The sequence below is a fragment of the Sycon ciliatum genome, chromosome 4 (assembly GCF_964019385.1).
Source record: "Sycon ciliatum chromosome 4, ocSycCili1.1, whole genome shotgun sequence".
NCBI lineage: Eukaryota > Metazoa > Porifera > Calcarea > Leucosolenida > Sycettidae > Sycon > Sycon ciliatum.
Genome location: NC_088646.1, coordinates 14,161,343 through 14,174,372, shown reverse-complemented (window position 1 = coordinate 14,174,372; position 13,030 = coordinate 14,161,343). Strand labels below are relative to the sequence as shown.

General features: G+C 50.4%; 1 protein-coding gene across 1 annotated transcript; it reads left to right on the top strand.

Moving 5' to 3' along the window:
- The first annotated feature begins 6,703 nt into the window (after positions 1-6,703).
- On the top strand, positions 6,704-12,616 carry LOC135813413 (uncharacterized). Its single transcript, XM_065326510.1, has 2 exons — positions 6,704-6,961; positions 7,241-12,616. The coding sequence occupies exons 1-2, from the start codon at positions 6,704-6,706 to the stop codon at positions 12,614-12,616; spliced, it is 5,634 nt and encodes a 1,877-aa protein (XP_065182582.1).
- Positions 12,617-13,030: the final 414 nt, after the last annotated feature.

Sequence of the window (13,030 nt, the reverse complement as noted above, 5' to 3'; positions counted from 1 at the left end):
GTCGGATTTTGACCATTTGTGCTCACCTTTGAATTTCAACGTACCTCTCTATAACATGACACAGCTGTAATGTCAGTGGTCGCATTGGTTTGATTTTTGATTTGCTTGTAGGGCGGTGGCACCCACATTCAGTGACCGAGAAAATTTGGCACTGCTGTGAATAGTTTAGTCGCAAAGTGAAGATTCGAGGGTAAAAAGCGCGAAACTTTGAGATAGGTTATTATTCAGCTTTCAGCAGCCCTGGGCGAGTTCTTTAGAGAAATGTGGGTCTTATTCTGGGTGCCCTTGTCTATGTCCAGCTACACAACAATCTGAGGATGGTAATTGTCAATTTCTGAGCTGCGAACGGGCATAAAGGTAAGAAAATGTCGGATTTTGACCATTTGTGCTCACCTTTGAATTTCAACGTACCTCTCTATAACATGACACAGCTGTAATGTCAGTGGTCGCATTGGTTTGATTTTTGATTTGCTTGTAGGGCGGTGGCACCCACATTCAGTGACCGAGAAAATTTGGCACTGCTGTGAATAGTTTAGTCGCAAAGTGAAGATTCGAGGGTAAAAAGCCCCAAACTTTGAGATAGGTTATTATTCAGCTTTCAGCAGCCCTGGGCGAGGTCTTTAGAGAAATGTGGGTCTTATTCTGGGTGCCCTTGTCTATGTCCAGCTACACAACAATCTGAGGATGGTAATTGTCAATTTCTGAGCTGCGAACGGGCATAAAGGTAAGAAATTGTCAGATTTTGACCATTTGTGCTCACCTTTGAATTTCAACGTACCTCTCTATAACATGACACAGCTGTAATGTCAGTGGTCGCATTGGTTTGATTTTTGATTTGCTTGTAGGGCGGTGGCACCCACATTCAGTGACCCAGAAAATTTGGCACTGCTGTGAATAGTTTAGTCGCAAAGTGAAGATTCACGGATAAAAAGCCCCAAACTTTGAGATAGGTTATTATTCAGCTTTCAGCAGCCCCGGGCAAGTTCTTTAGCGTCAGGCGAAATTACTGGTCAGTCGGCGACACGAATTTTTCACAAAAATTTGCGTTTCACCTGCTGGGAGAGTATGCGTGTACTCGAGTCTCATCCTGAGCACGTTTTTTTCTTTCTTTTTTTCAGCTCCAGTATAGCTGTATTTTTCATTGCAAAGCCGTCCTCGATTGTTGTGTTCGTTGTTCAAACGAAGTGGACATTCAATCATGAAGGCAGACGACATAGGAGCCTGATTGGAGTTTCTCGTGGCATAGGACGGCCACACAGAGACACTTTGGGATTTTCTGAACATAAAATACCGTACGCACGATACTGAGATCAATTTGTGCGATATCAAATTGTTTGTGATCTACCACATTGAGCAGAACGGGATCCAAACACAAGCTTACCGACGGTTAGGCTGCCGACCTGACTGGACAAATTATCCCAGGCTTCACCAGACGCCAGAAGTCGGACACCATGTCCTTTGCCGCGACGTCCATCTCCAAAAAGAACTCCATCTTCGTCGTGAAAAGGCTTGAAATACTCAATATTCAACCGAGATTCGCGGTTTCACCCTTTCTCAGATCGAATCATATTTTGTTGTAGCAGTTGCAGGGCAGATCCCCGCCACTACTTCAACAGAAGATGGCTCCAAAGCATGCCTGGAACAAGCCATATCGAGGTTGCAAGCCACCCCTCTCAGCACTTTTTTTGAAGAAATTCGAAATTTCAATGGTGGAAGATATACTATGAAGAGAATTTCAAAAAGTATGTTTCGCGGAGCGATCACTCAACCTACGTCATTCAAACTTTGCAGGATGGTACAGACGTACCTGCTAGGCATGGAACCACAGAAGATGATATCATAGCTGACACACAGAGTCACACACACAGCAGATTCGTGTGCACAGATACTAAATTAGTGGACGCCGTCATCTTCTTCCCGCTGATCTAAAATGTACTATGACGTGCTATTTCGCCTGACGAGAAATGTGACTGTTTTCCTTGGTGCCCTTGTCTATGTCCAGCTATACAACGAGATGAGGATGGTTATTGTCAATTTCTGAGCTGCAAACGGGCATATAGGTGAGAAAATGTCGGATTTCCACCATTTGTGCTCAGCTTTGAATTTCAAAGTAACTCTCTATAACATGAGCCAGCTGTAATGTCAGTGGTCGCATTGGTTTGATATTTGGTTGGCTTGTAGGGCGCTGGTATCCACAATCAATGACCAAGAAAATTTGGCCCTGCTGTGAATAGGTTAGTCGCAAAGTGAAGATTCACGGGAAAAAGCGCGAAACTTTGAGATAGGTTGTTATTCAGCTTTCAGCAGCCCTGGGCGAGTTCTTTAGAGAAATGTGGGTCTTTTTCTTCGTGCCCTTGTCTATGTCCAGCTACACAACGAGATGAGGATGGTCATGTTCACTTTCTCAGCTGCGAACGGGCATAAAGGTTAGAAAATGTCGGATTTTGACCATTTGTGCTCACCTTCCAATTTCAACGTACCTCTCTATAACATGACACAGCTGTAATGTCAGTGGTCGCATTGGTTTGATTTTTGGTTTGCTTGTAGGGCGCTTGCACCCACATTCAGTGACCCAGAAAATTTGGCACTGCTGTGAATAGTTTAGTCGCAAAGTGAAGAATCACGGGTACCAAGCCTTAAACTTGGAGATAGGTTATTATTCAGCTTTCAGCAGCCCTGGGCGAGTTCTTTAGAGACATAGCCAGCAATCGCATGTCACCACGTACATTCAAAATCAACTTAATTTTGCGAATCGACCTTTTTTTCAGGATCACTTTTCAGCGAGGACGAAGCAAAGTCGGCCGAACGAAGCCTAGAGGAAGAAAATCACCCTCTCCACTTCACCATCACGATACTAACATAGATACGAGATGAAACAACTAAAAAATCCACAAGAAAACTGTACGGCCATCATCGCGCTGACTTTGGTCTGACTTTGGTCTGAGAATTTCTATCACGATCAAAAATGTACGAGGAGCACTCAAAAATAAGCCACAGACGTACCTTTATCGCTCTCTACTCCTTTTTCAAGGCACAAAAGTCGACTCTCCACTTTCAAACAAGGAACCAGACATACCAGTGGTCATTATCAGCTGCTCCACGAGCGCAGGAAAGGTTCACCAAGGGGCACAGAGCAGCATCCATTCCAGAAAAAGAGCTAAAATACGAGTGAGACTGCATGCCTGAGTACATGAGTACATGTATGAGTGCATGCAGAAAATAGTCAATTTCAGCGTTTCTGCTCCAAACAGCAACTAGCTTCGACTAGAAACAAAGATTACACCAAAGGATCAAACAACAACCATTTTCTGCAGTTTTTTTGCAGATGGCTTCCTTGTGCTTGGCCCAGCACGCCAAAAATCACACCTCGGAGGAGTACAAAAATTACAACTCTCAGATGTCCTCGATTGCTGGCAATGAATGGTACTGTTTCTCTTTGTGCCCTTGTCTATGTCCAGCTACACAAACAGATGAGTATGGTCATTGTCATTTTCTGAGCTGCGAACGTGCATAAAGGTGAGAAAATGTCGGATTTTGTTCATTTGTGCTCACTTTGAATGTCAACGTACCTCTCTATAACATGAGCCAGCTATGATATCAGTGGTCGCATTGGTTTGATTTTTGGTTTGCCTGTAGGGCGCTGGCACCCACATTCAGTGACCCAGAAAATTTGGCACTGCTGTGAATAGTTTAGCCGCAAAGTGAAGATTCACGGGTAAAAAGCCCCAAACTTGGAGATAGGTTATTATTCAGCTTTCAGCAGCCCTGGGCGAGTTCTTTACAGAAATGTGGGTCTTTTTCTTGGTGCCCTTGTCTATGTCCAGCTACACAACGAGATGAGGAGGGTCATTGTCACTTTCTCAGCTGCAAACGGGCATAAAGGTTAGAAAATGTCAGATTTCCACCATTTGTGCTCACCTTTGAATTTCAACGTGCCTCTCTATAACATGACCCAGCTGTAATGTGAGTGGCCGCATTGGTTTGATTTTCTGTTTTCTTGTAGGGCGCTGGCACCCACATTCAGTGACGCAGAAAATTTGGCACTGCTCTGAATAGTTTAGTCGCAAAGTGAAGATTCACGGGTACCAAGCCCTAAACTTGGAGATAGGGTATTATTCAGCTTTCAGCAGCCGTAGGCGAGTTCTTTAGAGAAATGTGACTGTTTTTCTCGGTGCCCTTGTCCATGTCCAGCTACACAACGAGATAAGGATGGTCATTGTCATTTTCTGACCTGCGAACGGGCATAAAGGTGAGAAAATGTCGGATTTTGACCAATGTGCTCACCTTTGAATTTCAACGTGCCTCTCTATAACATGACCCAGCTGTAATGTGAGTGGTCGCATTGGTTTTATTTTTGGTTTGCTTGTAGGGCGCTGGCACCCACATTCAGTGACCCAGAAAGTTTGGCACTGCTGTGAATAGTTTAGTCGCAAAGTGAAGATTCACGGGTTCCAACCCCTAAACTTGGAGATAGGTTATTATTCAGCTTTCAGCAGCCCTGGCCGAGTTCTTTAGAGAAATGTGACTGTTTCTCTTGGTGCCCTTGTGTATGTCGAGCTACACAACCACATAAGGATGGTCATTGTCATTTTCTGAGCTGCGAACGGGCATGAAGGTGAGAAAATGTCGGATTTTGACCATTTGTGCTCACCTTCCAATTTCAACGTACCTATCTACAAAATGAGTAAAAAGCCCCAAACTTTGATATAGGTTATTATTCAGCTTTCAGCAGCCCTGCGCAAGTTCTTTAGAGAAATGTGGGTCTTTTTCTGGGTGCCCTTGTCTATGTCCAGCTACACAACGAGATGAGGATGGTTATTGTCAATTTCTGAGCTGTGAACAGGCATAAAGGTGAGAAAATGTCGGATTCTGACCATTTGTGCTCACCTTTGAATTTCAACGTATCTCTATAACATGAGCCAGCTGTAATGTCAGTGGTCGCATTGGTTTTATTTTTGGTTTGCTTGTAGGGCGCTGGCACCCACATTCAGTGACCCAGAAAATTTGGCACTGCTGTGAATAGTTTAGTCGCAAAGTGAAGATTCACGGGTACCAAGCCCTAAACTTGGAGATAGGCTATTATTCAGCTTTCAGCAGCCCTGGGCAAGTTCTTTAGAGAAATGTGACTGTTTCTCTTGGTGCCCTTGTCGATGTCCAGCTACACAACGAGATGAGGATTGTTATTGTCAATTTCTGAGCTGTAAACGGGCATAAAGGTGAGAAAATGTCAGATTTTGACCATTTGTGCTCACCTTTGAATTTCAACGTATCTCTCTATAACATGAGCCAGCTGTAATGTGAGTGGTCGCATTGGTTTGATTTTTGGTTTGCTTGTAGGGCGCTGGCACCCACATTCAGTGACCCGGAAAGTTTGGCACTGCTGTGAATAGTTTAGTCGCAAAGTGAAGATTCACGGGTTCCAACCCCTAAACTTGGAGATAACTAAGTTATTATTCAGCTTTCAGCAGCCCTGGGCAAGTTCTTTAGAGAAATGTGACTGTTTCTCTTGGTGCCCTTGTGTATGTCGAGCTATACAACCACATAAGGATGGTCATTGTCATTTTCTGAGCTGCGAACGGGCATAAAGGTGAGAAAATGTCGGATTTTGACCATTTGTGCTCACCTTCCAATTTCAACGTACCTATCTACAAAATGAGTAAAAAGCACCAAACTTTGATATAGGTTATTATTCAGCTTTCAGCAGCCCTGCGCAAGTTCTTTAGAGAAATGTGGGTCTTTTCCTGCGTGCCCTTGTCTATGTCCAGCTACACAACGAGATGAGGATGGTTATTGTCAATTTCTGAGCTGTGAACAGGCATAAAGGTGAGAAAATGTCGGATTCTGACCATTTGTGCTCACCTTTAAATTTCAATGTATCTCTATAACATGAGCCAGCTGTAATGTCAGTGGTCGCATTGGTTTTATTTTGACCCAGAAAATTTGGCACTGCTGTGAATAGTTTAGTCGCAAAGTGAAGATTCACGGGTACCAAGCCCTAAACTTGGAGATAGGCTATTATTCAGCTTTCAGCAGCCCTGGGCAAGTTCTTTAGAGAAATGTGACTGTTTCTCTTGGTGCCCTTGTCGATGTCCAGCTACACAACGAGATGAGGATTGTTATTGTCAATTTCTGAGCTGTAAACGGGCATAAAGGTGAGAAAATGTCGGATTTTGACCATTTGTGCTCACCTTTGAATTTCAACGTATCTCTCTATAACATGAGCCAGCTGTAATGTCAGTGGTCGCATTGGTTTGATTTTTGGTTTGCTTGTAGGGCGCTGGCACCCACATTCAGTGACCCAGAAAATTTGGCACTGCTTTGAATAATTTAGTCGCAAAGTGAATGTTGCTGCATGACAGCACTGACTCACGGCACCCTTTTCGTTTGTGCTTTGCCCGATTGGGCACCCACTGTAAAGAGCACGATACAACACTTTTCCATACATGTCCGACTCACTTTGCACACTATTTTTCCTATAATCACACAACTCCCGAGAACAGGGACAGATCAATAAAGAACACCTTCTAACCAACAAGAGAATTAGGAGCTTGTGTCTGTGACGAGGGTTGTGCCACGGGGCACCAGGATCTCACGAAAACATTGGTCCTTCGAGCCGGATTCTCTGCGGAGAGGGTCCGGCATCGCCATACTCGAACCAACCAGAGAGCTGAGGAGCGTCGCGGATCGACGCCACAGCGAACCTATGTACACCACACGGAGTGGCCGTCTGTCTCGTGCACCGACGCGATTCGGAGACGACGACAACGCAACAGCAGCAGCGGCAGCCCAGGACGACGCCGGCAAGTCAACGCAGATGGCTGACATCGTCAAGACGGAACAAGAGGCTGAGCTAAGTGAAATCACTCGAGGTGGAGCTGGAGAAAGCACCAACCAGTTAGGTCCTGGTCTCCACACACCAAATAATTATATGCCTGTTTGTTCTGCTGTTCGTAATACTAATGTTAGTAGTTCCACGAATGAGTTTGTTCATGAAAGTCATGAAAACAATTTTGAAACGTGTAATGCTTCCTCTACAAGTAGGCCGTTTTCATATTCGCACACACGCACCTCACAAATGCATGCAAACAATGATCCCGTACACGCACCACATCATGTTGCTGTAGATTTAGCACCTCACCAGCCGTACGCTGGCCAGTCCTTTTTAGGTTCCGATTTGCATGACACTCACACGCGCTCTGTGACCCCGGCTGTTCCTTTTTTGCCTCATGCACACCAAAAGCGTGTCCAGTACACAAACGACGCGCAGATCGGCGAAAATGCAGGCCTTGCTGCAGCCAGCGCAGGGTACCAAAACGGGAGCAGGTCGATGAGCGCTCGTTCACTCACCACTTCATCAGCAACGTCTTGCAGCAGCCGGCGCTCGCTCCGCTCAATCGACGAACTCGACGCGGAAGCGGAACGTATCGCCGCGGAGGAGCTTGCAGAAGTAGAACGAAAGCTGATCCGCAAGAAGCTAGAACTCCAGAAGAAGTTGAACAGAAACCGGTCAAGCGGCAGCAGTAATGCCAGCGTCCGATCAAGTTCGTCCCGTCGATCACGGGAGACCGGCAACGGATCCGAGCTGACATGCGCGGATCGCATTAGCCTAGCTGAGCGCGCACAGCGCGCCGAGCGTGCGGAGAGAAACATGGGAGCAGCGCTTGAGGAAGCCAATGGTCAAATCCAGGATCTGTTACTGGACCACCAAGTCCAAGGTGAGCGGGCTTCAGGGAACGAGCCCAATGGCACACGTCCTACCCCTACAAGTGCAAGGCAGTCACACCCCATGAATCTCACCACCCACCATTTCATGGCAAGGCAGTCCACTGCCAAGGACTTGCCTCAGTTCTCTGGACATGCTGACGAGTGGCCAGCATTCATCTTCGCCCTGGAGCACACGACCAGAGAGTGCGGATTCTCGAACGGGGAGAACCTTGGACGACTGCAAAAGGCGCTGCGCGGAAAGGCAAAGGAAGCTGTACAGGGGATGATGACTCTCCCCGACAATGTAGGGGAGGTCATCTCCATCTTGAGGATGAGGTTCGGCCGCCCGGACCAGATTGTCCAGAATCTCATTCTGAAGACGAAATCACAGAGAGGCATGAAGTCGGAGGAGGCCATCGAGGTACTGATTGAAATCAGCGCCCTGTGCCGCAACTTTGTGGCCACTATGCGAAGCACAAAGTGCACCGGCCATCTCTACAACCCTCAATTGGTCAAGGAGCTAGTTGGCAAGCTGTCTGGGGGGCTTCGGATCCAGTGGGGAGAGTACGTGCTTAAAACCGGCACAGACCCGCACCTGGACACCTTCTCTGCCTGGCTTCAACAGAGGGCCAAGGCTGCATGCCTAGTCGCTCAGCCGAGCCCATGTGACGTCAGTCATGCCACTCCACGCACAGGCCAAACGTTCACAGTCGTGGAGGCCACCGCCGGTAAGCCACATTGCCTATTCTGCAGCAAAGCTGGGCACACCACAAGTAGCTGCCGTCAGCTAGCCGCGGAGCCACTTAACGCCCGTCGGCAGTTCGTTAGTGACAGACGGCTGTGCTTCCGCTGCCTTGGCGAAGGCCACCTGGCGAGGGTATGCGAGGAGAAGGCCTGCTCGTGTGGCAAACCCCACCATCCGCTACTACACCGCGATGGCCGCGGAAGTGTAGCACCGCTAGGACGCATGTCAGAGACGACATACACCTCGGCAACCCACGTGTCGGAACACAGTGGAAGGGTGCTGCTGAGGGTGATTCCGGTCACGGTACGAAACGGAGACACAGCGGCTGATACATACGCACTCCTGGACGAAGGCTCAACAGTGTCCTTGATTGAAAGCGAACTGGCGGAGGAACTTGGACTTGCAGGATCAACGCGGCCCCTGAGGCTGTCATGGACGGATGGCAAGCAGCACCAGGAGTCCAGCTCCAAGGTAGTAACATTCAGCGTAGCTGGCAGGCAGAGACAGGACAGCTTCACCTTGACAAACGTCCACACTCATGCCAAGTTCAACCTGCCAACACAATCAATCAACCCTCAACGGCTGAAAAACTGCCCCCACCTGGAGGGACTTGAACTACCAACGCTGTCTTGTGCCAAGCCCAGACTCCTAATCGGACAGGATAATTACAGCCTGATCGCACCACGGGTGATCGCGGAGGGCCCTCCAAACGCACCCGTAGCTACTCAGACCAAGCTAGGGTGGGTTGTTCATGGCAAAACGATCGCCGACCGCTGCAGAATCGATGAAGGCGTGGTCCTCTCCACCTGGGGTCTCAACAGCGACCTCCATGACCTGGTCCAGCAGTCGTTCGCCCTAGACTCCCTCGGGGTCAAGCCTGCGAAAATCCGCAGCAAGGCTGACGACCGCGCACTCCAGCTGCTAGACACTCTCACCACGCGTACCGGACGCCGGTGGCAAACGGGGCTTCTCTGGCGGGAGGACAACATCACCCTTCCACGGAGCAAGGCAACGGCTGCCCAGCGTCTCGAGCAGCTGGAGAGGCGCCTGCGGAAGGATGACACGCTTGCACAAGGCTACCAGAGCAAGATCGACAGCTATTTGGAACAGGGGTATGCCCGGAAGCTGTCACCTGAGGAGGCCACCCACCAGCCAGAGCGGACATGGTACCTGCCACACTTTGCTGTGTACAACAAAGAGAAAGGCAAGGTGCGACTGGTGTTTGACGCCGCGGCAAAGTCGCATGGAAAGTCTCTAAACGACTTCCTCCTCACCGGCCCCGACCTCCTGACGCCGATCACACAAGTTCTGTACAACTTCCGACTGTATGAGGTTGCCTTTGGTGCAGACATCAAGGAGATGTTCCACCAGGTGAAGATGCGTCCCGAAGACCGTCATGCACAACGCTTCCTCTGGCGCGACATGGATGCAAGCAGACCAGCTGATGTGTACCAGATGGACGTGATGACGTTCGGTGCAGTCTGCTCACCAACCGCCGCCCAGTTTGCGAAGAACATCAATGCACACAACTTGGCTTCTGGAGATGCGCGAACCGTGACAGCCATAGAGGAGTGCCACTATGTCGACGACTATTTCGACAGCACCCCAACAACCGAGGAAGCTGTAGCACTGACTCGCAAGGTGATGGACGTCCACGAGGGGGGAGGGTTTGTGATCCGTAACTGGGTGAGCAACTCTCCGACGGTCCTCGAGAGCCTTCCATCAGATCTGAGGTCACCAAGAATCGTGAACGTCCACAGCCACGACCTCCCCATCGAGAAGACCCTGGGCCTCCGATGGGACCCTGCGAAGGACACTCTTGGCTTCTCCTGCGGCACGAAGCCAGATCCAAAGGCACCAGTCACGAAGCGAAGCGTCCTGCGACACACAATGTCGGTATTCGACCCACTCGGCCTGGTGTCCTGCCACTCCATCATCGCACGCATGCTTCTCCAAGACGTGTGGAGAGCTGGCATAGGCTGGGATGATGAACTCCCTGCATCTCTTGCACTGAGATGGACAGATTGGGCTGCAGAGCTAGATCAGGTGGCCACCGCAGAAGTGCCACGGTGCTACACACCGTTGATTGCAGTCGCTACAGACATCCAGCTGCACGTGTTCGCTGACGCAAGCGAGAAAGCATACGGCGCCGCTGCGTACTTGAGAGTAGCGAACCACGGTACTCAGCTGGCAGTGTCCCTAGTTGCAGCGAAGGCACGCGTTGCTCCACTGAAACCGGCCTCGATACCCCGTCTGGAACTCCAGGCTGCGGTCCTCGCCTCGCGCCTATCCTGTACCGTACGGGAGCAGCTGCGTATTTCAATTCCACGGGTCATATTCTGGACAGACTCCAGAACGGTGCTGTTGTGGATACGCTCGGACGCCCGGCAATTCAAACCATTTGTGGCCCACCGGATCGCGGAAATAACAGACACAACAGAAGTAGGTCAGTGGCACTGGGTACCGACAAGACTGAATCCAGCCGACGACCTCTCCAGAGGCATCTCTGCCCAGCGCTTGCAGCCGGACGATCGCTGGTTTGGCGGCCCGGACTATTTGAGGCAAGGCGAAGCAGACTGGCCCGCCGAGGAGACTCGTACGCCGGACCCGGATGATCTCGAGCTGAAGCGTGCGTTCAGTGGCGTCCACGCAGCAGCCGGAGACAGCTCAGAGCCACCCAGCCTGAAGGCAGCACTACCAGAGATCGAGCGCTTCTCAAGCTGGTGTCGCCTGGTAAGAGCAACCGCCTGGGTGCTACGCTTCACTCGCCACCTGAGACACGGAGGAAGAGACACTGCCAAGCCGTCGCTGACAGTCCCCGAGCTACGAGCCGCGGAGAGTCTTTGGTGGAAAGCTGCACAAGCGGAAGGCTTCCCAGAAGAACTCGCTGCGCTCCGCAATGGCAAGCCAGTCAACAAGGACAGCCGCCTGGTCCAGATGACACCCTTCATCGACGACAATGGCATCATGCGCTCTGACAGCCGCGTACGGAACGCAAAGGTTGAAAACAAGAACCTGCGCCAACCTGTCTTGCTCCCGCCGAAGCACGCCTTCACTAGGCTGCTCATACAGCAACACCATGTCTGGTCGTTACATCAAGGACAGGATCGCGTAGTGAACGAGCTGCGTCAGAAGTACTGGGTACCCGGTATCCGCACAGCGGTAAGAAGCACCTGGAGCGAGTGCCAGCATTGCAAGAATCTCCGTGCCAAGCCGCAGCCACCAATCATGTCGGCCCTGCCAGAGTGCCGCACTGACGCCTTTCAGCGACCCTTCACACGGACAGGACTGGACTACTTCGGCCCGCTGTCTGTCACTGTTGGGCGCAGACATGAGAAGCGGTACGGCGCTCTCTTCACTTGTCTCGCCACCCGAGCCGTTCACGTGGAGCTGGCGCACGACCTGTCCACAGACTCAACGCTAATGGCCATCCGGCGATTCATCAGCAGGCGAGGCTGTCCACTGGTGATCCACTCAGACAACGGAACCAACTTCAAAGGCGCCGCCAAAGAGCTCCGCCAGGCCATTCGTGAGCTGAATGAAGCCCGCATCCAGGACCAGCTTTCTCATGGCGGCATTACATGGTCGTTCAACCCGCCGGCGGCACCCCACATGGGCGGAGCCTGGGAGCGGCTCGTTGGATCCATCAAGACCGCACTTCACGCCATCCTCAAAGAGCGCCATCCCAAGGAGGAGACCCTCCTGACCGCACTGGCAGAAGCAGAGGCACTCGTGAACAGTCGACCTCTCACACATGTCAGTCTGGATGCCGCCGATGACGAGGCCTTGACTCCGAACCACTTCCTGATCGGTTCCTCGTGTGCCATTCTTCAAGGAATCGCGCAGGCAGGAGATGTCTCGCTGCGGCGCCAATGGCGCGTTGCGCAAGCCCTTGCAGATATGTTCTGGCGCCGTTGGGTTCGCGAGTACCTTCCAACTCTCGCTCGCCGCACAAAGTGGAACCGCCAAACGAAGCAGCTCGTCGTAAACGACATTGTCATTATCGCGGATGACAACGCACCACGGGGTTCCTGGCCCAAAGGTGTCGTCTCAGCTGTCCATCCAGGCCGCGATGGTGTTGTCCGTGTTGTCGACGTCAAGACCGCATCAGGTAGCGTTTTTCGCCGACCCGCCGCGAAAATTTGTGTACTGGACGTGCGGTCGTAGAGCTGTCATGCCTCCCGCACTTCTGAGCTGCAGCTAGCTGCGCTGTTTTTTTCTCTTTTTTTTCTTGTTTTCCTTTTTCTTGTTTCGTGCGTCCATGGACCGTCCACCCTCATTTCTACTCAAATAACACGATGGTTGCTAGGTTTTAATACAGTCTTCTTCGCTTTTCTTCTGTTCTTTTTTGCATGTTTATGTTAACTCTCCCACGGTTCGTAACCAGGGGGGAGAATGTTGCTGCATGACAGCACTGACTCACGGCACCCTTTTCGTTTGTGCTTTGCCCGATTGGGCACCCACTGTAAAGAGCACGATACAACACTTTTCCATACATGTCCGACTCACTTTGCACACTATTTTTCCTATAATCACACAACTCCCGAGAACAGGGACAGATCAATAAAGAACACCTTCTAA